Below are 24,472 nucleotides of genomic sequence, written 5' to 3' on the forward strand. Positions count from 1 at the left end.
ACATATTCAGTTAACAACAAACTCCTTCTCCCAGATAATTTCTGTTGTATAAATCCAAAGATTAAAAACTATGACATTGGATAAAAAAACCTGAGTCTTTCAATAAAAAGGAGAATGGGACAAATTTAACCCAAAGCATTCATCATTTTTCTTGAAAATACAGTAGTTCCCTTTTATCTGAGAGGGATCCATTCTGAGACGCCCCAGTGGATACACTGAAACCATGGATAATACCAAACCTTATATATACTATATTTTGTTCTATACATACAAACTCATGGTAAAGTTTAATTTATAAACTAGGCACAGTAAAAGATTAATACCAGAACAATTATACTCTAATAGAAGTTACAAGAACATAGTCTCTTTTTCTCTCAAAATGTCTTATTGTACTGTACCACACTGGTAACTCAAACTGTGGATAAGGGGGGACTATGGTACAACAGTCTCACCATTTGCCGGTATTTCCGAATATTTTTCCCTTGTCTTATCCTCCCTTGTTTCCTTCTTTCTGTTCAAGGCTGCTGATTATTCTCCAGGAGGCTCTTGTAGCTCCAATCACGTGCTTATATGTAACAGATGGGAGGTTTCTTTCTTCAGCTGTCAGCTCCACATCCATCCCTGCTAATTTCTTCATTGACTCCACCATTTCTATAAGGGAAAAGCAAAATCTGTACACCTGCAGAATTAGCACCACATGGATGCTGCCAAAGGGTTTTCTGCCTGTGTCCTCTGGAGCGGTGACATCACATCCCCCCTGGACAGGAGCCCATTAAGCAACACTTGGCACAGTCAGGCAGTGCCACACCAGAATGTGGGGACCAGTGACTTCAGGGAGTGCTTGGCAGCAAGCCCCAAGGTCCTCAGGGTGTCCCAGGGCCTTCCTTGGAAACCGTACTGCTGTCAGTGCCCTGGCACCATGGGCCTGTGATGAGAGTGCAGCCTGAGCGATCTACACAATGCCTTCAGGGTCGTTCTTCCATCGTCCTGGTGAGGAGCACAGCCCTGATCCATGCAGGCCTCCTGACCCACACCCTCGTGTTCTCTCCCAAACACACTTTCTTATCTCTTCAATATGGGCAGGCTGAGAAGGCTAAAAATTTCCCACATTTTTGAGTTCTGCTTCCCTTTTGATTATAAGTTCTGTCTCTAAGTCATTCCTCTTTTCTTTCATTTTCCTAGAAACATTCAAGAGAATGAAGCTGCTCCTTCAATACTTTGCTTAGATATTTCTTCTGCCAAATTTCAGGTTCATCGCTGGCAAGTTCTGCCTTCCAGAAAACACTAGGACATGAGCACAATTCAGCCAAGTTCTCTGTCACATTATGACAAGCGTCACCTTTCCTCCAATGTCCGATAACGTGTTCTTCATTGCCATCTGAGGCTTCATCTGAATGAGTTTTCCCTTCTGTATTTTTATTTTTTAAAGAGACTGGGTCTCCCACTGTTGGCCAGGATGGTCTTGAACTCTCATCCTCAAACAATCCTCCCGTCTTGGCCTCCCAAAGTGCTAAGATTCCAGGCATGAGACACCATGCCCGACACCCTCCATATGCTACCAACATTCTGTCCAGCTCTCCTCTTCTCAGCCCTCGCCAGAATCACCCTTAACCAAGAGTCACAGGGAGAAGACAGCCACCCACACTTCAAGAGACAGGCCTGGAACAGAGCCTTCCTGCACAGCCTCAGAAGGGACTCACCCTGATGCCACCTTGATCTTGGACCCATGGCCTCCAGTACTGTGAGACAGTAACATTCTGTTGTTAAAGGTGCCCAGTCTGTGGTACTGTAAAACAGCCCTAGGAAACTAACACAGCCTGTTAGCCCACAGATGGTGGAGAGATGGAATGCTCAGTGGAGCTCCAGGCTTACTGTCTACAGCTCCCAAAGTGCGCTACGGGACCCTTGGGTGGGTGAGGTATGCAAGGTAATTTTGGGTGGTGCAGGGTGAAAAATTTCAATTGACATAAAAATGTGTTTATCTTACTGGGTAAATCAGGGGTCCTCACCTGTTAGGAACCAGGCTGCACAGCAGGAGGTGAGCAGCCAGCCAGCAAGCAAAGCTTCATCTGTAGAAACAGCCGCTCCCCATCCCTCACATTACTACATGAGCTCTGCCACCTGTCACATGAGTGGTGCCGTTACATTCTCATAGAATCCAACTGTGAACTGAGCATGCCAAGGATCTAGATTGCGTGCTCCTTATGAGAACCCAATGCCTGATGATCTGTGACTATCTCCCATCACCTCCTGATGGGACCATGTAGTTGCAGGAAAACAAGCTCAGGGCTCCCACTAATTCTATATTATGGTGAGTTGTGTAATTATTTCATTATATATTACAGTGAAATAATCATAGAAATAAAGCACACAATAAATGTAATGGGCTTGAATCATCTCTGAATCATCCCTTCCCCTTCTCCCAGGTCCGTGGAAGAGCTGTCTTCAAGAAAACTGCTCTCTGGTGCCAAAAAGTTTGGGGACCGCTGGTGTAAATGTTTCTAATAGTTAAACAACATAAACTTTACATGCTATGAAGAATACAGGTTTAAATGCTAATAAAAATAGGTGCAAATGAAAACACTCTTTCTGTGGTCCAGGGAATCTTAACCATTCTATCAGAAAGACTTGCAGCTTGGGGCTGCAGCTGCCCTCCCACATCCTGTCCACTGTAAAGCCCTGCAACACACACACACACACACACACACACACATGCATATACTTGCACACACACATGCACACAGATGCACATACATAAATACATTCAAATGTATATTCCTGCACACACACACACACATACATACATACACATGCATATAGATGCACACACACACAGACACACACACGCTGTGCTTCATGCCCTCACTAGGGTGGCCTGGAAGGAAATGCGTGTTTTTAGGAGAAGTGAAGACAACTGAGGCCCCTCATTCTCCTGGTGTTTGCACAAGTGCCTTCTCTGCAGACCATGCTTGAGTCTCTTTCTTGGTCCTCCCTCTTACTGAAAGAGAGAAGCAGAGGCCCAGCACATACTCGGCTGCTTAGGGCTCAAGCCAAGTTCGCAAGCTTCCTGGGGAGCCTAGTGAGATGAAGGCACTGCAGAGCCTTCTCCAAAAGAGGCGTCGGCTTTTCATGGATCCTTGAGCCCAGGAAGGCAATAGATGAGACATCACACTTCATCAGAAGACACAAGTAAACTCCAGTGAGAAAGGGCAATGGTCAAAGGTTTTATTCTGTCGGAGAAGGTGTTCTTGGGCTGTAAGCAGCAGGCAGAAGACTTTATTGCATGCGTAGTTAGGTGATGGCAACCTATGGTTTTCACTGGGGACTGGGATCAAGAGTGACCCGACCTCCTACTCATGCTTGTCTCTCCCTGTCTCTCTCTTTGCCTTTTGTGTCTCTCTCCCTATCTCTTGCTCCTTTTCCTCTCAGCCTCCTCTGTCTCTCTCCTTATCTCTCTTCCTCTCTCTCTCTAACTCCTTCTCCCCATCTCTCTTTCTCTCTCCTTCTTTTCCACTTCTCTCTCCCTCCTCATCTCTCTGCCTGCCACTGTTCAGGATCCTGTGGCCCCACGTGGATGGGCGGACACAGGACCCCTAGGCTACCTTTCACAGCGCAAGCAGAGGGCTGCAGGACCTTGGTCCCCACCTCCCAGCATCCTCAAAATGAGGGGTGTGGGATGTGCCTGTGCTCTCCTGGGTGGGCACCCCACACTCCAGGAAATAGAAACCGCAGGTCACAGCTGGCTCGAGTGGTGCCCACGGGGCTGCCAGCTTCCATCGTGTGATCTGCTGAGGCCAAAGCAGAGGACAGCAGCCCGGGCCCGACTCTGCAGCAGGGTGGGGGTAGGGGTGGGCTTGGGGGTGGGGATGGGGATGGGAGCCGCCAATGCAAACTGGCCCCTGGCTGGTTTCCTACCCTGCACCCTGCCATGCAAGGCCTCCTCTCCCACCCCTACCCCTGTCTGCCCCACCTCCACCCCTAGGCTGTCCCACACCCAGGCTCCAGAAGTCTCCCAGGATCCAGGAACTAAGGGCAACCACTGGGTTCCACAGCCCCTAGTCCATGGGTCAGCCACCCCTCTGCGTGCTGACAAACCTTGGCTCTCACGCCCCACCCCAAGCCAACCACACAGCCCTGTCCCCGCACCAGCATTATTACCGCCTCCTAATTTTGGCCCTGACAGCCCTGCTTCCTGGTAACCTTGCCCCCTCCCACCCAGCTCCAGGCAAGCCCAAAGGCCAGCGCCCTCCACCCACCCTTCCTGGGGGCCACTCTACTATCTCCTTGCCCAGATGTCTTAACCTGGCTTTACCAAGCTAGAATAAATAACAGGGATGAGGCCCCGGACTCCGCCAGGAAGATGTGCCAAAATACTCTCCATTTAGAAGCGGGAAAAGTGATGGGGCCTATGGATGACCCCAGGATTGTCACCCAAGCAGCAAGAAGGGCAAGGAGCCCGGTTTCCTGCTCTTACCCTGGGAGGACGTGGCCAGGGCTCCACAAGGCCTTGGAGAGGGGTGGGTAGGAGAGCAGATCCACCCTCCTCTTGAGGAAGCAACCACCACCCCCAGGAAGAGCAGATTGGGGCACACAGGCGGAGTCCCTGAGTGCTGTAGAGCAGGGCCAGCAGATTTGTACTCAGCCTCAGCCCCAGGGGAGCTGCAAGATAGACTGAGACCCTCACAGGTTGGGCTCTGTGTCCCCACCCAAATCTCATCTGGAATTGTAATCCTCCTGTGTCAAGGGAGGAACCTGGTGGGAGGGGATTGGATCTGGGGACAGTTTCCCCCCTGCTGCTCCCCTGATAGTAAGGGAGTTCTCAGGAGAGCTAATGGTTTGAAAGTGTGGCACTTCCTGGTTCTCCACTCACTCCCTCCTGCCGCCTTGTGGAGAAGGTGCCTGCTTCCCCTTCGCCTTCTGCCATGACTGTAGGTTCCCTGAACTGGGAGTCAATTAAACCTCTTTCCTTTATAAATTACCCAGTCTCAAGTATTTCTTTATAGCAGTGTGAAAACAAACTAATAACCCTTCCCTGAGGCGCCTTCTCCTTAGGCAACCAGCTGCCCCCATGCTCCTCCTCTGCTGCCTGTTCTTTCTTTTCCCCTCATGAGGCCCAAGTGATAAACAGGGCCAGCCGCAGCCCCAGCCCCAGCCCCAGCCCCATCCTACTGCAGGCCTGTGTGGCTGCTGGAGAGGCCGTGCTCCTTTCCTCTCCCCAAACCTGCCTGATACGCTTTCTGGATCTGCTGTTGCTGAATCTACAGATGCAGAGCTCCTGGATACGAGAGCCAAGTGTGCTTTGAGAGTAGGGTGGGTGACGTTGCTGATGAGTACAGGGGAGCAGGTGTTGATCAGGAGGACCCTGCACTGGGGCATCTGGACGTCCTGCCTCAGGACTTGAGACTCCAGTTGGATGGCACAGGCAGACTCAGCCCAGGTCAAAGTTGCCCCCTTGAAGTTTCATTTTATCCCAAGCTCTTTCTGGACCCTGGAATTTGGCATCCCCTAGGCCCTGCATGGAAGGACAGCTGAACCAGGTTTTAGATAACATGTCTAGAAGAGTGAGCCCCTAGTGTGTGCCCTGCACTTTCCCCACAGGATCCTCTAGCTAGAATATCCAAGGGTCATGGAGAGAAATACCCAGTTAAAATATCACAAATGAAGAAGTGATACCATTAGAGACACTAAAAAGATCATTAGGTAATAGTATTAGCTTTTGTATTCTGAGATCCAACAGCAGCAGTCACTTCCCTCCACCCCTATGTGTATCCCAGGACCACCCTGGGCAGGGAGGGCTGAAGTTAGGGAGCACCCATGGATGCTCTGATGCTGGCCCTGGGCCTCGGGGGTGACAGTGATGAGGAACTGGGTGCACACATGAGTGGGGCAGCCGGGCCTGGCCAGAGAAGCAACACACACGTGTACAGACGTGTTTACCCACATACACGTGTGCACGCACGTGCACAAACACATCGCAGGCAGGCATGTTGACGCCTCAGGCAGCGGAGGACCCTGACTATGGGCCCTGCTGACCCGGGCAAGGCCCCATTGTGATGCGTGCCATGACCTCAGAATGTCACTGGTGCTTAGCACCTATCCGCTCTCTGGCCTGCCTCAGTGTTCTACAGCAGTTACACACAGGCGGTGGTATCTGTGAGCAGCTCTGTGGACTCAAAGGTTTTCTCCCTGAGAGGCATAACCCAGGCCAGCTGATTCATCAGAATCAGGTGAGTGTGACCTGCTCTCTTCCCTCCAGGTTGACTTGGGGACAGTGGTTACGGTGTGGGCGGTGTTAGCGTCTGTGGGGCAGCTACCGAGGAGGGTCATCCCTGAGCACTCACCAGGCGCCCGTTCTACACTGCCCGTGTAGACGATTGGCTCTTTCGTCCTCATGGTGGCTTCGTAGAGTGGGTGCTGTTCCCAAATGTACCCATTCGACAGATGAGACGTCTGGGGTCAGAGAGGCAGTAACCGGCCTGGGAATCCAGACGTGACCCTGAGTTTTGCTCTCAGCCCTGCCGTGTGCTGTGCTGGAATTCAGGCCTGAACCCTGTGACCTCCTTACCCTAGATCCCAAATCTGCCCAGGTTTCCGATCCCGATGGGGCAGAGCCTGGTCCTGGCAGAGCCACTGGTATAGATCCACTGTGGGTGGGGTGAATAGGACGGTCCTCAGAACACGTCTGTGCCCTAAGCTGGGTCCTGATGGTCACTGTGGGCCCCACTGAACACACATGGTCCGTTGTCTGGGGGAGCCTGCTGCCCTTGGGCAGCTGTGGAAAATGAAGGAGCCCTGGAGGGCTGGCTGAGGGGAGACTATCTTCCCTTCTGTTCAAAGGGGTCCAGGCACTAGGGTTCTCCCCAGGTATTTCTTGCTCTGTGTGGTCCTCTCAAGGCCCCGCCCTCCTTTTGCCCCGAGTATTCCCAGGAGGGACGGTCCATCCAGGTGTTCTCCAGGACCAAGGACCCACTGTTCTTCCTCAGTGACCCAGGAAAATGAAGCCTCCTCCTCTAGGGACAGCTCAGAATGGTGGACTCCACAGTCTCTCTGCGAGAGACGTGGTTTCCATGAGTACAATAGATCTTTTTCATCCCCAAACCGAACACCCTCCTGCTCAACAGGCATTATTCCTAAAGTGGATTCACTGTTCAGACTGAAGGGCCATGGTAGCCAAAGTGATGAGCGGAGTAGAACCGAGTAGTCAGGAGAGATCTTGTTCCCTGTAGGAAACGGGGCATCTCTGTGGCCCTGAGCATCCCAGGAGGCCGAGTGTACAGAGACCTCTGGTCACTGACCCCAGTCTGCCTCCACATCCCTGGAACAGCCCATCATGGGCCCTTCACCCTTGGCAGGTGGAAACCATTCAAGTTGCTGGGGCAGGTGTGCCCCCATTTCATGGCATTTGGGGACAACAGGATTCTCTGTCCAGGCCCCACTGTACTCAAGTCCTTGGGAAGATGCCCACCCCTGCTTGGGACTTGGGACTCCAGAGACTCGAGCAGCTGTGGGCCACTGGGTCTGGCCCCTTTTTACCTGGGGGTGGCAGTAGAATGGGGTTTACGCAGCCAGCCAGCATCTGGGAGCCCGGCAGGAGTGGTTCAGGTGTTCTCCGAAGCTGTCAGGTACAGTGTAACCTTTAGACAATTTTGTCTCACAGGATGGACACGGTAGAGGACGCGGACAGTTGGTGGGCACAAGAGCGAGAGGACATCATTATGAAATATGAAAAGGTACAAGTCAGTCTGCTTCTTGGAGGGAGGCCTCTTCCAGTGCGCCCTGGTCAAAGGGTCCTGGGCTCCCTAGGAGCACAGGGCAGGGACGGGTGGCCAATGCCCCGAGGCCCTTGCACCCTTTACCTTGGACCCCTCAGCAAGCTCCCTCTGGGCTACAGGGACACGGAGCTCGGCTGCCAGAGGACAAGGGGCCTGTGCCTGTTGGAACCTACGGCAACATTGATCACTTTGGAATTCTGCAGTGAGTCCTCTGCACTCCCCTCACCCCTAAAGCACCTGTCTCAGCTCAGGGATGGGTTTGCTTTTAGAAAGGCCTTTCTGACGCAGGACATGTCTCGCCAGGTCGGGTCAACCTCCTTTCCAGGGACAGAACTCCTCGCTGGCTCTCCTGCAGGTCCAGCCCGAGGTTGTTGTTAGGCCAGAGGTGCGGGGCCCACCTAGGGAGCCGGTGGGAATGGAGACTGGGCTAGGTCAGGCACCTGGGCTCTCAGCAGTTCTGTCGGCAAGTGAGCACAAGAGGAGCGGGGCAGCCTGAGTGTCTGCCTTGTCTACTTGGAGACAACCCCAGTGAGATCCGAGGGTTGTGGCCACAGGGTGAGGGGATGCCTGGCCCAGCCTCGAGGCTGTTGTCCAGCAGGTCTCTGAGGGCCCACCTGCCCCTGTTCTCCCCCATTCCCCTAGAGCTACAGCCCTCACTGTCCCGTGAGGGGAAAAGGCATGGTGACAATGGAGGCTGTAGCCCTAGGAGAATGGGGGAGAAGATGGGCAGGGCCCCATTCTGGGCATCTCACGGTGAGGCCAGGGAGGCAGCAGGGCTTGTGGCTAAAGACCCTGGGTCTGGTGCTGGGAAGGGATCTGGGGCCAGGTAAGAGGAGCCCAGCCAGGATCTCATCCCTCAGGGATCATAAGATGGAGAGACAGAGGATCCCTGCGGAGGTAGGGTGGGAGGGAGCTGATGAGCCGTGCCACTTCTGAAACACAGGTGTGTGGCTCGGGTGCAGGGAGAGGCAGGTGGATGCTGGGAGGTCAGAACCTGCAAGGGCCTTGGGGCTGTCAAGTGGGATGGGCCCCTGGTACACCCAGAGTACACCGGGCAGGTCTCAGGGCAGGGTCCCTTGACCCTGGTGGGGTGATGTGGTCACTCCCTGAGGGACTCCTGTCAGGGCCCGGTTGCCCACTGTGGGCGACCCCCATCCCATCTCAGGGCTAACCTTTCTCAGCTCCAGCAGAAAGCACCACCTGGAGTCCAGGGCGGGCAGCCCCACTGGGCAGCCTGACCGCCTCCCACGCCAGGGGCCCCAGTAACCCCGGCCAGGCTGTCCCTGCACTCCTTCTTCTCCCAGGTCCTGCCCCTCCTGGGAGTCAGACCCACAGGAAGGCCCTTGTCCTCCCTTCCCTGTGCGTTCTCCTGGGCTGAGCCCTGAGCTGGATAGGGACAGAGCCAGTGCTTTCTAGGGGTCTGCTCCCGGGCTGGGGCGGCTCCAGGCCCCGTGCAGGTCCTCAGCTCTGCCTGGGTTGCCTTACAGTGAGACGGAGCTGCCTCCTCTGGCTGCACAGGAGGTGAAGGTAAGAGCCTGATGCATGGAGGGTCTGGTCCAGGGATGTAGGGACTGGGCGTGTGGTCGGTGAGGCAGAGGAAGCAGCCGGCCTGGGCGGTGGTGGGTGAGGGCAACACGCTGTCACTGGGAGGGGCAGCAGTCCCTGCTGGACCTGACCCCAGGTTGCTGTTAACTTTGGCAGTTTGATAAAATTTTCAAAAGGAGAACCACAGTCCTGGCTTGGGGGTGGCTGCATGCTTGTGTCACGACCCCACCTAGAGGCTGGGACCTAAGACTGGTGTGTCTGTGCCCTGAGGATGGTACATCCCGAAGTCCCAAGTCAGCCCACTGGTGCTCATTTGCTCAAAGGCTCTCAGCCCTTGAGGTCTGCCCTTCCCTAGCTCCTTCCAGCTGGGTCCCACCAGGGCTCCAGAGCCCAAGATCCAGCATCCGCGGACGGCTCTGGGAAGCCTGGCAGCTCCGCTAACTCCAACATGCCTCATTTGACAGAATCGGCGGGAGATGAGACGGACGAGCAAGTGGAGGAAAATGCTGGGAGAATGGGAGACATATAAGCACAGTACAAAAGTAATGTGTGGGGGGAGAGGCCCCTGGAAGCACTCTTTGCAGAGACAGGGGACAGGCACCCATGGCTGTGGCCTGGCACCGTCAGCCTCTCAGAGGGCGGGTGGCACACTGTCCTCACCCGGAGGACTGCAGGCCTGGTCGCCAGATTTCCTGCCTGTTCGTGCAAGCGTCACCTTGCTGGGAGGGAATCTGAATCTAGGGCTGGGACCACCCAGAGCTCAAGGCTAGGGATGCTCTGGTGACCCGAAGGAAGGAAAAGGTTCACATCAGAGTTTCGACTCTGAGTGTCCATCCACTCTTTCAGTCCTGGGAAGGGAGACCCTGTCCCAACTTGATTTCACCTCTACTGAGGAATCATGGGGCCAAAACCGACAATTTCCAGAATCCCCGGGCTCTGGTCCCCACTGGGGTCACCCTGTGGCCTGGGACACCAGACTGTTTTCTGCCCACAGCTCATAGATCGAGTGTACAAGGGAATTCCCATGAACATCCGGGGCCCGGTGTGGTCAGTCCTCCTGAACATTCAGGAAATCAAGTTGAAAAACCCGAGAAAATACAAGGTACGTTCAGCCAGAGCACAACAAACATGACAGGCCATGTCAGGGGCCCAGGTCTCCAGCTGGAGGGAACGTCAAGACCACCCTGGGGGGCTGGGGGCAAAGGTCAGATGAACACCCTGGGCACACATGGTTACACAGTCACCACAGACAAACTCAGCTGTGGTGACCCTCCCTGGCTTCAGTAACAAGCCAAAATGCAGCTTTCTGCAGAAGGAAACCTTCCTTCTGTCCTTTCTTCCCGAAGTGCTGACTGTGGGCTGACTGCCACTGGGGGCAGGGAGTCTTCCATCTGTTCTGAGGCTGCTTCCTCCTCTTGGCCCTGCCCTACAGATCATGAAAGAGAAGGGCAAGAGGTCATCTGAACACATCCACCAGATCGACCTGGACGTAAGCGGGACCTTAAGGAAGCATATCTTCTTCAGGGATCGATATGGAGCCAAGTAAGCCTACGGGAGCCACAGGGCCCCAGGGGAGATGGAGTGAACAAGAGGGATGGGGGCTTCCCTGGAGCAGAAGCCAGGGTCACCCAGGAGGGATGACAGAGCTGCCAAGAGCTCTCCTGGCCCAGGGAGCAGCCGGCACCATGAACCGAGCACCTCCCTGGTTCCAAGCCCTGGGTCAGACTGGAACATGTGGGGCCAGAACCCAGGAGGATCCTGAGGAGATGGAAGACAGTAAAGAAAATCATAAACAATGGTGAAAGGTGCTCTCCCTGACCCATGGGGACCCATGGTAGGACCCACAGGAGGGTGGCAGGATAGAGGGCCCATGAGCCCCCCACCCCCCCAGGCAACAATGACAGCAACCAAATGCTAGGAGAATTAGGGGTCCTGGAAACTCTCATCCAGGTCTGCTGGGAACATGACATGGCACAGCCACGTTGGCAGCCAGTTGGGCATTGGCTCACAAAGCTCAGTGGACTTGAACCACGCGTCCCCAAAGTGTCACAGATATTGAACCCACTGATTTGAAAACTGACATCCACATGAAACCTGCATGCCAGGTTCACTGCTTGATTGCTCGTCACTCACACAGGGAGCCTTCGGGGACGGCCTTGAACACGGGAATGGGGAGAGCAAGGCTGGTCCTCCCTTCAAACGGAAGACCCAGTGAGAAAAGGGAAGGAGCCAGTGATGCCCGCACGAATGTGGGTGGATCCTAGATGCATTTTGCTAAGGGAAAGAAGCCAGACCCAATAAGCTACCACAGTAGGATTCCCATTCCTAGGCCATTCTGGAAAAGGCCAAACCATAGGGACTGAGAAGCAGTCTGGGTGGCCAGGGGCTGACGGATCGGGGAGAGGCTGGGTGCATAGGGGCCACCCTGGAGACTTGGAGAATGAAGGAGTCGCTCCAGGAGGGGCTGCGGTGGTGGCCGGGAGACTCTGCACATTGGTTTGGAACCATGGAGGAACTGTACACCCACAGACTGAACTGGCGTGTGTGCAAACTGAAAAAAAAAAAAAAAATCATTCAGAGTGAAAAGGATCAGGCAAGTCACTGTACAACTGGGCTATTTGCATGTCACAGATGTGGATTTTACTGAAACATTTCTTCAACAGTCTCAGGCCCTGAAGAGCTCACTGCTTATCTGGTGAATCATCTGAACCTGAAATAGGATTTGCTGTTAGGCTGTGTAGACAAAGTGAAACAGCATCTGCACAAACCAAACCATAGCCCCTTTTCCCTGTTTCCTAGGCAGCGGGAACTATTCTACATCCTCCTGGCATATTCGCAGTATAACCCGGTGAGTATTCCCGGCAGTGAGGTTCCTGGGCCGTATTTCCATATTCACAGGAGTGGGTGTCTGGTGGGGGTGTCGTTGCTTCTTTTAAAGTTAGTATTTGTGACCCACCAGGATATAGGAGGTAGGATTCCAGCTCACCACTGGCATAAACCTCCAAGCAAGGGAGTGGTCTCAAGGGGTCAAGCTGAGACACAAAGGAGTCAGGGCCTCGACTCCTGCTGTCACTTGGGCCTGACCACCACTTCTCAGAACAAGAAATGACGCCCTCCTCCTGGGGCTGCTCCATAGCCCAGGAGCTTGGCAGCATCCCACACAGGATGGTGCTATCGGCAGACATTTTGGACAAGGTGCTGAAGTGCCTGATGGACTTGGCTCTTGTCATGAAATGAATTTGCATCCTGAGGAAGCCTCTTCTTCAGAGGAAGCCTCTCCAGTCACCTCTGCCCTCTCCAATGACATGAGTCCTCCCAGGTGACCTCAGCCCTCCCAGGTGATGTCCTTCCATGGTAACTCTGGCTCTTGCAGGAGGTGGGCTACTGCAGGGACCTCAGCCACATCGCTGCCTTGTTCCTCCTTTACCTGCCTGAGGAGGATGCATTCTGGGCACTGGTGCAGCTGCTGGCCAGTGAGAGGCACTCTCTGCAGGGTAAGTGAACAGCTGCCCCAGGGACCTCCTGCAGCCAGACCCGGGGATGGCCACCCTGGCCAGGTGATCACAGCTTTCAGCCAAGGCACCCTCCTTTTGTCACCAGCTTGTTGGGAGACTTTAGGATGTCTCTGCTGAGGGTCCCACAGGAGTCCACGGCTGACCCCCAAAGCCCAAATCAGATGCCTTTCATCCCCATCAGCAGAGGGCATCTCATCCTCCCCGTGGCCACCCTCTGTGTACTGGAGCCACACCCTCTGGCTCTGATTCTGTGCAGCTGACTCTCCCCTCCCTGAGAGTCCTCCTGCCTTCCAGCTGCCCGGGCTCCTGCTGCTGTTGGTGCCCACGAATGGGCCGACCAAGCCCAGGTGGCAGCATCTCCCCATCCCCTGTTCCCTGGCCTGACCCCACTTCCAGGAGATGACCAGGAAGCCCAGCACCCACCCAGTTCTGGCCGCCCTGTCGTGGCCTCAAAGTCAGGCTTGCCCTTTTTGCACCCTGGCCCAGGAGGCCTCCAGGAGAACCTCCAGCCAGGCTCCAGGGAATGTTCCCACCCCACCTCCCCAGGGTAAAGGCCGCATGGTGGGGTCACCAGATGGGAGGGTGGGAGGCCTTGGGGTTTGGGGGCCTCTCCAGCTGCCCAGCTCTTGCAGCTGATGGCTCCACATCTTGGGGGAAGGCTCTGATTTCATGATGGGCTGGGGGATTCTAAGGATTTCACAGCCCAAATGGCGGGATAGTCCAGGGGCTCCAAGACCTACAGGAGCATGTGGTACCCACATCACAACCCAAGACCATGTGGCATCAGGTGAGTTTGTGGTCCCCTCGGCTCTTCCCAGAGGCCCTGCCTCCTGTGGGGCTGTAGGAGCAGGGGAGCTGGAGCCCCTCGTGGGGCTGGTGACTGGCTGAGTCCCAGCCAGGGCCTGACCTGGGACGTCGGGTTCTCCGTGGGCTGGGAGTTGGTTTCCTTTCCTCCTCCTCCTCCTCCTCCTGGAGGAGACAGAGGCACAGGAATGGGGGCCCAGCTCCTGCAGAGCAGGGCAAAGGGCAGTGTGTCCACCGGGAGCGTGGGAAGGTGACAGTGTTGTGGGGAGCTCTGGACACTGCCCAGTTTTCTGCACTAGGGGAAGGGTCTTCAGAGGCCCTGGAAGAGGGAGTTTCTTAGGGCAGCCCAGTTGCCTGAGCACCTGTGTTGCTTCCATCAGGACAAGGAAGATCTATGTGGGCAGTGTTCCTCGTTAGGCTGCCTTATCCGGATATTGATTGACGGGGTAAGGAGGCATAGGGAGACCCTGGCTCAGGGACCCTCCTTACCCTGCAGTGCCCTGCTTCCCCAGCCCGGGGGTATGGCTCACTCCCAGCCCACAGGAGGCTCAGGCGGGTCCCCAAAGGACACACAAGGAAAACCCTCTGCCCAAGAGGGGTCATCCCAGTGAAATGGCTGGGGCTCAGGCCCAGCCTCATGGGCAGACTGGGCCAGGACCCGACTTGAGAGGGCTCAGGGAAGCCTCAGGCCCTGGGCAAGCCCCTCTCTCCAGGAGCCACATCCCCACTGAAATGAGTGCCCCCCATGAGGAGCTGCAAGACCTTGTCTGACCCAGCGTCCTGGAGGGCTCTGGCGACCCTCATGGGGAAGGTCACTGACTCTGGAGACTGAAGCCCCAGTGTGCAGCTCGAGCCACCAGCCCCAGCCTGGAAGGACCAGGTTCTTTCACACCTGCTGTCCCCACAGATCTCTCTCGGGCTCACTCTGCGCCTGTGGGACGTCTATTTGCTGGAAGGAGAACAGGTGTTGATGCCGATGACAAGCATTGCCTTTAAGGTTCAGCAGAGTAAGTCTACGTGTGCCCAGTGGGGCCTGGGGAGCCCTGGGGTCAGACCCCGACTGGCCCGAGGGCAGCTTCCTCACCCTGTCCTCATGATCCTCAGTTCTGGCCCAGAGGGAGGTCTGGCCAGGGGGGCTGGGCAGGACACTGTGACACCGAGTCCATCCCCCACATGACCCAGATGAAAGTCCAGAGTGTGGTGCGCACTTCCCTGCCCAGGTCGCCCCCAGCCACAGTCTCCTGTGTATATCTGGATGCCTGGGGTGGCCACAAAAGGATCCGGCACCGCCCAGTGGGAGACTGAAGTGGCCACGGGGTATGAGCTGTGACCATTCCCAGGTAACTCTCCTGGCCTGATATCCACCCTGTCCCTAGAGCGCCTCATGAAGACATCCAGGTGTGGCCTGTGGGCACGTTTTCGGAACCTGTTCGTTTACACCTGGGCCAGGGATGATGACACTGTGCTCAAGCATCTTAGGGCCTCTATGAAGAAACTAACGAGAAAGCAGGAGGACCTGCCACCCCCAGGTGGGCCCCAGTGCCATGTCCCCTCCCATGTCACCCTCTAGGGTAGTCAATAGTAGGGGAGTGCCCGGAACCCGCAACCCTACTACCTGGGCCTTCCTCTTCACCTTTTCTTCCTCCTCTTCCTCCTGCACTCTAAGAAGGTACAGGAGGCCCACCGGTCCTCAGGGCAGGCGCTCAGTGCCTGTATACTGGACGTGCTGTGCACGCAGGAGGGGGATGTGGGCAAGACCCTCCAACAAGCTCCCTCCCACTTTCCACGGTGTCTCGCTCTCCCCCTCACAGGGCCCTCAAAGTAACTAGATGAGCCCAGACCCATTTGGGGGAGACCCCGTCCCTCCCTGCAAGCACCCACAGCCTCAGAGAGCAGCAGAGGCCCCTCACTCGTGCACGCTCCTCCACGGTTGCCAGGACAACAAGCCTTGAGCCAGGGAGACAAGGGAATCGGTGTCCCTGACCCCCACAGCATTCAGGGAGAGGGCACAAGTGGGACCCCGGGCCCAGAGCCAGAGCCAAGAGTTCAGCCAGATGTGGGAACGGTCAGTCCTGGCATGGACTGGGCAGCCCAGGAGGGCAGAGGGTGTCCCACATCCGGGCCCAAAAACCCACTGCAGAGACGGGTCCCCATGTGAGGTGGCAAGGGGCTGGGTGACATCCAAGGCCCCTCCCACCTGAGTTCTGACTGGGGGTCGTATCCCAGGCCCAACAGCCCTGGGACAATGGTGTGTGGCAGGAAGCCCCCAGCCAGTCTGAATCCTGGGGGCAGTCTCAGGAGCCACCCCCGATGCCACGACAGCTTCTCCACGCCAGGCAGCACACACCCCTCCCTCTGGGATCAGCAGACTACAGGCGTGTCCTCAGTGTCAGGCCACGGGGGCCACACAGAGACCCCGAGGACTACAGAGATGCAGGCAGGTGGGGCCCAGCCCAGAAAGGCTTGCATGGGCTCACTGGAGACGCTGACCGCGTCTGTTTTCCTTTCAGCCAAACCCGAGCAAGGGTCCTCGGCATCCAGGCCTGTGCCGGCTTCACGTGGTGGGAAGACCCTCTGCAAGGGGGACAGGCAGGCCCCTCTAGGCCCACCAGCCTGGTTCCAGCGGCCCATTTGGTCAGCTTCCCCGCCATGGGCACCTCGTTCTTCCACACCCTGTCCTGCTGAGGCTGTCCGTGAAGACAACTACCCTGTGGGCACTCGGGGTGTACCCAGCCCGGCCCTTGCTCAGGGAAGACCTCAGGGTTCCTGGAGATTCCTGCAGTGGAACTCCATGCCCCGCCTCCCAACGGACCTGGATGTAGGGGGCCCTTGGTTCCCCCATTATGATTTCGAACAGAGCTGCTGGGTCCGTGCCATATCCCAGGAGGACCAGCTGGCCACCTGCTGGCAGGCTGAACACCCTGCGGAGGGGGTGAGATTGGCTTTCACTGCACTGAGCCACGACGTGGGCATGGACTTCCCGGCCCTGCAGTGCACCCAGCACTGAATCCAACCAGGGCACCCCCTTCAGAGCTAGGGACGAGCAGCAGTGCACTCCCACCTCAGGGCCTTGCCTCTGCTGCCTCCACTTGGAAAGTTCTCAGTTCCCTCCAGGTTTCTAGAAGCATCTGGGCCAGGGCTCATGGCTGGATAATTTCCCAAGGCTTAACAACCCAAGCAACCTTCCCATCCTCGTTTTATTTTTTGTTAAACTTATGAAAATTTATTAAGAAAGTGTGCAGCTCGAGAGACATTCAGAGATGGAACACACCAGCCCCAAGATCACAAAGCCAACCATGCCCAGCCCCTCCCAGTACCCCCAGACCCACGACCAGCGTTCTGAATTCTGATGACACCGCGAGCCTGCCTTTGTACTTTAAACTCATGGAAGGATAACCACCTTCACGTTTTAAAATAAATGTTTCCTGTTGAATGATTTTAGATTTTAGACAGAAATATTCAAAAGGCACTACAGTGTCCTCTTACACCTTCCATCCGGCTGCCCCTAATAATGACGTTTTGCAGTCCCATGGCACATAAGAAATTTAGGCCGGGTGTGGTGGCTCACACCTGTAATCCCGGCAATTTGAGAGGTCGAGGTGGGAGGTTCAGGTTCACTTGAGTCTACAAGTCTGAGACCAGCCTGGGAAGCATAGGCGGACCCTGTCTCTAGAGAAAAGTCAAAGAAATTAGCCAGGCATGGTGGTGTGTGCCTATAGTCCCACCTAGTCAGGAGGCTGAGGCAGGAGGATTGCTGGAGCCCGTGAGTTCCAGGAAGCAGTGAGCCATGATTGCACCACTGCACTCCAGCCTGGGTGACAGAGTGAGACTTTAGCTCTTAAAAAAAAATTGAGAAATGTAACATGAGTACAATCCTATTAACTAAATAATAATGTGAACTATTATCTAAGGTTATTAAGGCTAGAATTATCCCATTTTTGCCTAGCTTCTTGTACCTGTCCGAAGATCCCACCTTGGACTCACCCTCTGCCTTCAGCTCATGTCTCTTCAGCTTCCTCCAGATGGTCCAGCAAACACACACCTGGGCTGAATGGTAGAGCTGATTGCTCATACACAAGGGTAGACCGGTGGGCAGGGATTTTCAAACTTTTGCAGTAAATGAGTTTTCCATGGTGTTCTGGAGAGCACCGTTTGAGAAACACTTTGATAGTGAATCTAGGCCTCAATATCCATCAGCTGCTCTAGCTTGAATTTTGTTCAAGCTCAGTGAAAACCTGCTCTGCATGTGCATGTGAAATGGGCAAGGATGAGTAAGCTGCAGAAAAAGAAGACAGGACACAGGGGGTCTGTCTAAGCTCTATCTCCTGCCTGCAGCACTGATGGATCAAATCCAACGCTTAGGGAATAGTGACCACGTGCTGGGCCAGCCCCGGGCTCTGAGGATCTGACAGTGAGTGACGCTGAGCCAGGCCTTGCCCTTGGGGAGCTCTCCAGCATACACCTCCCTCTCCCCTCCCAGCGCCCTGCAAAGCGGCGTCAACGCCATTGTTAATGCACAGAGGAGGAACCTGACTGTTAGACCTGGGTTTTCCAGGGTTGCACGGCTTCTGGGAGACAGATGTGACCCTGAGGGCAGGGCACAGGCCAGTGTAATGCCAGGATGGAATGAGCTGTGATCTGTGCCATGTAGAGGCGTGGGCCAAGATGGGACTGACTGATGACCAGGTCAGCCAGGTTGCTGAAAATACTCTTGGGTCCTCACCTGCCAGCTCCCAGGAGTCCAGAACTGCCAGGAGAGTTGTGGCAGGTCCCCTATCCTCAGCTGGGTGGGCCTGGATAGAACAGCAAGGCGAGGGCACATTTCCCCAGCCATTCCCTCCAGGCACAGCTGTGACCTGCTCATTCCAATTTTTTGGAAATATTTCCACACACACACAGAACTGCAAATAGCAGTGGATATGGTGAGAGGTGTTTGGACATGGGATACGCAGTATTTTGGAGGCAGAGCCAGGACTTGCCGATGGGTTAGCTGCAGGGCTTGAGCAGGGAAGGAGAGTCGAGGATGATGTGTTCAAATCGGTTCACTCACCTTCCGTGTGCCGCGCCTGTGCTGGGCACTGGGTGAGACAGATGAGCACAGGAGCCCCAGGCTGGGGGAGATGTCGGGGGAAGCCCAGAATGTCTGTGCAGGGTAGGAAGCCCAGAGTGTCTACTGGGAGCTGAAGGCTTATGTCCACCTGGGTGCCGTCCAGGCTCTCTGCATGTAGAAGTATACGCTGAGCTGCCTGGAGGAGGAGCAGCTGCTGTTGGTGGTGACCAGCACGTTCAGGAACGGAGACTGCTCTGTCAACAGAGAGGGGGATGGCCTGAGGTCTGGATGGTGTAGCGGGTGGTAGGGCCCAGGAGGACCCAGGAAAGGGTCTCAGGGATGCAGAACATCCTACTGAGGGTGTTTGGGAGTCAGTGCTCAGGTCACTCTGGGTCACTCAGGTCATTTGCCAGCCTCTGTCATAATTATTGCCATATGAGAGTTCCACCTTTCCTATGACATATTTTATATATTTCTATGAATGGCCTACTTGTTTGTATTTATGAATTTATGTTTAAAGGATGGGCAGGGGTGCTTGAGAGGTCCCCAGGAGATTCCCTCTGGGGAAAGAGGGGCCCACCCCTTCCCAGCAGCCCTCTGAGCCCCCCGATCGCTTGGCCACAGCCCCTGCCTGGAGAAAGCATCCCCCTCGGAGATATATGGATATCAGAAGAAACCTTTCTCTGTCACCAGGACAAATCCTGTTCTTATTTGAACCAAGGCCAGTTTTCCTAATGAATGCAGGGAGGACAGCACAGACCAGTGAAACCAGCAGATAATCCATAAGACTCTATCCCAGAGCTGGGAAATCTCCTTCCCTGCCAAAACTTTTCCTGAAAGTTCTTAAGAATGAGGCAAACAGTTTAAGTCTCTCTTGCATTGTCCTTTTAGTGAAAGAGTTCAATAAGGAAGGAGAGGAAGTGGAGCAGATGCTTAGTTTCCAAGCTGGAAAAGTGGCCCGTGGTTAACCAAGACTGGATGTAAAAGTACAGGTAGCCGCGGGTCCAGGTGAGCCAGTCCTCTGATGGCATGGCTGCTAATGCCAGCAGATGCTCCCGTCCTCTCCTTTCAAAGACTGACTTCTTCTGGTCTTTCATTCATTAAAATAAAATTGACAGGGCATCATCCCAGAAGCTCTACACTTTCCCTTCCCTGGATTTCAGACTCTAGATTCTGCTGAGATTTGAGCTTCACGGTGAACACATTCTTGGTGTGCTTGCTGTTGAGGGGTGTGGAGGACAGAGAGATGGTGAAATGGCAAAGTGGCTCTTGAGCGTGGGTGGGGGAAGCCCCCACATTTCTGAGTCAGTGCCACCTGGACACTACCCTTGGAGCATCCTGCTGAGGTGGCCATTCAGGTTTTCCTTCCTTTCCTTTTATTCCACTGTTTCTGAATCACGAATAAAGATCCAAGGCAAATAGCACATTCAGATCCCCAAGCTCTACACCTTCAGTGTGACCAGGGACGTGCACCATTCAGGCTCATGCAGGACTCACAGCCTTTGGACAACAGCTAAGGGACCTGCTTCTCTTCAGCACATGGGGCTTGTTTGTGTTGGGGTCTGAGCCCTGAGCACATGGTCAAGGAGACCCCCAGGTCTTTCTGAACAGAGACAGCTGGCCTGGGGGCCTCCCTCTCACTGCATGCAAGAGTCTGTTAGGGTGGCTGTCTTGCTTCTAGGTGTTGGGAAATTCAATTTAGGTCCCTAAAAATGAAAAGCCCCAGGACATCTCCGTGGCTTGGGATCCACAGGAGAGCATCATTGATGCTGGGGATATCTTAAACATGTAGAAACCCGCAGGACTACCTTAGACAGGGCACGGGGCACAGCACCTGGGGATGCAGAGTGGAGAGTTCACCACTACAGCCTGGAATCACCTCTGTGATGCCTTCTTCAAGATACTTGGCTGCCTTCGCGGCTGGAAGGCTGATGCCCAGATCCCAATGTGGCCACAGGCTAGCAGCTTGCTTCACCTTCCTGAACTGCAATTTCTCCATCTGAGCCTTTCTCCCAAGAGGAGTGTCCAGGCTCACTTAGCCCATATGGGCCAGAAACCCCGCACGGTGCCCGGCACACAGTAGGCCCTCGGCAGATGCTGCCCCCTTCTGCCTCCACCACCCTCCTGGGGCTCCCTCCTGAAACAGCCTCCCTCAGCGCCTCGAGTCTTGCACCCTTACAGGCTCTTGCATGCAGTGAGAGGGAGGCCCCCAGGCCAGCTGTCTCTGTTCAGAAAGACTTGGGGGTCTCCTTGACCATGGGCTCAGGGCTCGGACCCCAACACAAACAAGCCCCGTGTGCTGAAGAGAAGCAGGTCCTTTAGCTGAGGTCCAAAGGCTGTGAGTCCCACATGAGCCTGAAGTGGTGCAGGTGCCTGGTCACACTGGAGGTGTAGAGCTTGGGGATCTGAATGTGCTGATTGCCTCGGACCTCAAACATCTCACAGGCTGCCTGGAAGAAGGTGGAGCAGACTGGGGTTAATGGTCAGCAGCAGCAGCATCCCCACCACTGGGGCTACCACTTTTAGGCCCTTACCATGGGCCAAACACTGAGCCGTGTGCTTTGTGTAACTTCTAAGCACACTTACCTCATAGGGTGACAGCAAACACTCGAAGAGGTGCCTGGGCTTGGCACATAGTAGCTATTGCTACTATTAGGAATGTTGTTTTGTCTTTGTTTTTGTTTTGAGACAGGGCCTCACTCTGTCACCCAGGCTGGAGTACAGCAGTGCCATCATAGCTCACTGAAGCCTCAACCTCCCTGGGGTCAAGCAGTCCTCCCACCTCAGTCTCCCAAGTAGCTGAGACTACAGGTGTGCACCACCAAGCCCAGCCAATTTTTTGTATTTTCAGTAGAGACTGATGTTGCCAAGTTGCGCAGGCTGGTTTTGAACTCTGGGGCTCAAGCGATCTGCCCACCTCAGCCTCCCAAGGGGCTGGGATTTCAGGCGTGTGATACTGCGCCCAGCCATTATGAATGTCAATATTGACATGATCTTGTTGTATCCTCATGCCCACACTGGGAGAGGTCTGATTGTCCCCATGTTCCTGCTGTGGAACCACATGGAGGAGGCCTATGTTATCCCAACAGCGCAGAAGCACAGTCTGAGTCTCTTCTTTGGCTGAGCCAAGGGCGTGCTGGAGAGGCCTGAGAGAAGAAGGAGCAGCCCTTGTGACCAGTGCCTTTTCAGTTCAGAAGGAACGTCTCCTCTTGTTTACGTGACTTGGCTGAGCTTGCTACTTCTGCTTTGAGAGTCCAATACCACGATCAAGACTTTAATTATCCCCAATTTACAGATGATGAAACCACATTGGGCAGGAAAGAAAGTCACCCCAGGAGAGTGAGTTGGACCTGGGCACTGGCTGAGGACAAAGTGGAATGATAATTTGGGATGTAGCTTGTTAAGGGGCCTCACAAGTGTTCTTGTGATCCAGGTGTTGAGAGGATAGAGCAGAAAGGTTGCCAGGGAGATGCAGGTAGGGTGCACTGCGAGAGTAGGAGAAATTAAAGAGAACATGCAACAAAGCCTTGGAACACCGGGAGGGGGATGGACCACCCGGTTTTGTGCTACGGGAGAAGAGAGCAAGAAAAGGAATCTGTGTTCAATCCTGGCAGCCTGCAGGAGAAGCAAATGCCCTTCATTTTGTTCATCAGCGGCGAGACTGGCATCCCTGTAGCTTTGGGAAACCAGGCTAGTGTGGATGCCAGCTCACTCCAGCGGGCCTGACTGGGAGACCTTGGGCTCGGGTTCTGGTCTGGGGCTCCTAGGCCTGATGGGAGGACAGTTCACCCCAGGTTTCCTGTACTTCAGCTCGTATCCAGATGATGGTAATTGTTGAAATGAGAGACTCAAAAGAAGCTGGAACCTGAACTTTCTTGTTGTCCCATATGGACACCTGTGTTCAGTTTCGGGTTCTACCTCTTGCTGTCTCTGTGTTCTTAAGAACTCACTTAAGCCTTTCTGAGTCTCATTTTCTTCATTTATAAAATAAAAGACATAACATTTATGCCAGATATTGTCCTCAGGATTAAATGGGAAAATGAGCAAGCCTCTTGTGCATTCCCCTGGCATCCAGTGGGTGGAGGCCAGAGAAGCTGTTAAACATCCTGCCAGGCACAGGACAGCCCCCATCACAAAGAATTGACTGGATCCTGATGTCAGTAAGGCAGAATTGAGGATCCTTCATGTGGGGGAAAAAGAATAAACTCAGAAGCTTGGCAGATCTCAATTCAAACCCTGGTTGTATCACCTCTAGCTGAGTGACCTTAGGCAGGTCTATGAACTCTCTGAGACTCGGCCTCCTCATTGGTAGAATGAGGTAGATAAAAATGCCAAGCTCACCCAGAAATAACCACATGCATATATGGTCAACCGATCTTTGACAAGGTCATCAAGGATACACAATGTAGATTCTTTTATTCCTTTACTTTCTTAATAGACTTGCTTTCACTGTACTATAAAAAAAATGCACAACGTAGAAAGGAAACTCTCTTCAATGAATGGTGTTGGGGAAACTGCTTGAAAAAGAATGAAATTGCACACTTGTTTTACATCATATACAGAAAATTAGCTCAAAATGCATTAAAGATTTAAATGTAATATCTGAAACCATGCAAATCCTAGAAGCAAACATAGGGAAAAATCTCCTTGCCATTGGTCATAATTGGCAACTTTTTTTTTGCTATAACACCAAAGCACAGTCAACAAAAGCAAAAATAAATAAATGGGACTACATCAACCTTAAAAGGTATTACACACCAAAGGAAACCATGACAAAATGAAAAGGCAACCTACAAAATGGAAGAAAACAGTTGCAACCCATATATTTGATAAGGGGTTAATTGAAAATATATGAGGAATTCACACGACTCAATACCAAAAATTAATAAATACATCAATAACCCAATTAAAAATAGGCAAAGTACCCCAATGGACTTTTTTCTCCAAGGAAGACATACAAATGGCCAGCCAGCATATGAAAAGGTGCTCAACACCACTAATCATCAGAGAAATGCAAATCAAAACCACAATGGGATATTGCTACATAGGATAAGACAGCTGTTATAAAAAATGACAAGAGATAACAAGTGTTGGCGAAAGCATAGAGGAAAGAGAACCCTTGTACACTGTTGGTTGGAATGTAAAGTGGTATAACGTTCATGGAAAACAGTATGGAGCTTCCTCAAAAAATCAGAAGCAGAACTACCATACAATTCAGCAATCAAGTTAGAATGTTGAAGAGAGATCTGCGCCCCATGTTTATTACAACACTATTCACAATACCCAAGATATGGAAACAGCCTAAGTGTCCAGCAACAGATGAATGGATAAATAAAATATATATAAACAATGGACTATTAGCCATTAAAAAGAAGAAACTCCTGTCCTGGATAAACCTGGAGAACATTACGCTAAGTGAAATAAGCCAGACACAGAAAGACAAGTTTTGTATGATCTCACTTCTATGTGGAATCTAAGAGAGTCAAACTCATAAAAACAGATAGTAGAATGGTGGTTGCCAAGGGCTGGGGGTGGGGAAAATGGGAAGCTATTAATCAAAGGGTGTAAACTTTCAGTTATAAGATGAAGAAAATTCTGGAGATTTAATGTACAGCATAGGTGGTAATGGATGTAATAAATTTGATTGTGATAATTAGTACACAACATATACATATATGAAATCATCACATTGTGTGCATTAAATATACACAATCCTTGTCAACTAAGTATTTAAAAAAATTGTTCTTAAATGCCTAGGTCATAAGAATTCTGATAAAGACAACATA

General features: G+C 53.4%; 1 protein-coding gene and 1 long non-coding RNA gene across 6 annotated transcripts; both read left to right on the forward strand.

The window, feature by feature from the left end:
* Window positions 1-919: 919 nt before the first annotated feature.
* On the forward strand, window positions 920-2,581 carry LOC134738636 (uncharacterized). The gene is made up of 2 exons (XR_010124515.1): window positions 920-990; window positions 1,183-2,581. It is a non-coding gene; the product is annotated as an uncharacterized LOC134738636 (long non-coding RNA).
* A 2,925-nt stretch (window positions 2,582-5,506) lies between these two features.
* LOC129016562 (TBC1 domain family member 3G-like) lies at window positions 5,507-17,072 on the forward strand. 5 transcript variants are annotated; one of them, XM_054455913.2, is made up of 15 exons: window positions 5,507-6,227; window positions 7,658-7,730; window positions 7,892-7,974; window positions 9,260-9,299; window positions 9,782-9,859; window positions 10,312-10,419; window positions 10,750-10,859; window positions 12,117-12,165; window positions 12,691-12,811; window positions 13,525-13,619; window positions 14,017-14,082; window positions 14,544-14,643; window positions 15,013-15,165; window positions 16,147-16,582; window positions 16,626-17,072. In XM_054455913.2, the coding sequence occupies exons 2-15, from the start codon at window positions 7,659-7,661 to the stop codon at window positions 16,756-16,758; spliced, it is 1,644 nt and encodes a 547-aa protein (XP_054311888.2). In that variant the 5' UTR covers window positions 5,507-6,227; window position 7,658; the 3' UTR covers window positions 16,759-17,072. The 5 variants fall into 5 exon arrangements, with proteins under 5 accessions (XP_054311888.2, XP_054311884.2, XP_054311885.2 ...); XM_054455909.2 differs by having other exon boundaries at window positions 5,536-6,227; window positions 7,871-7,974; window positions 16,147-17,072; XM_054455910.2 differs by having other exon boundaries at window positions 5,539-6,227; window positions 16,147-17,072.
* Window positions 17,073-24,472: the final 7,400 nt, after the last annotated feature.

Source organism: Pongo pygmaeus, chromosome 19 (assembly GCF_028885625.2).
Source record: "Pongo pygmaeus isolate AG05252 chromosome 19, NHGRI_mPonPyg2-v2.0_pri, whole genome shotgun sequence".
Taxonomy (NCBI): Eukaryota; Metazoa; Chordata; class Mammalia; order Primates; family Hominidae; genus Pongo; species Pongo pygmaeus.

Coding starts and splice junctions, on each gene's coding strand:
- LOC129016562 (XM_054455913.2), top strand. CDS start 7,659: ATGGACACGGTAGAGGACGCGGACAGTTGGTGGGCACAAGAGCGAGAG. Junction 13,620..14,016: donor CCAAGACCATGTGGCATCAG/GTGAGTTTGTGG, acceptor TGCTTCCATCAG/GACAAGGAAGATCTATGTGG. Junction 15,166..16,146: donor GGAGGACCTGCCACCCCCAG/GTGGGCCCCAGT, acceptor TTTTCCTTTCAG/CCAAACCCGAGCAAGGGTCC.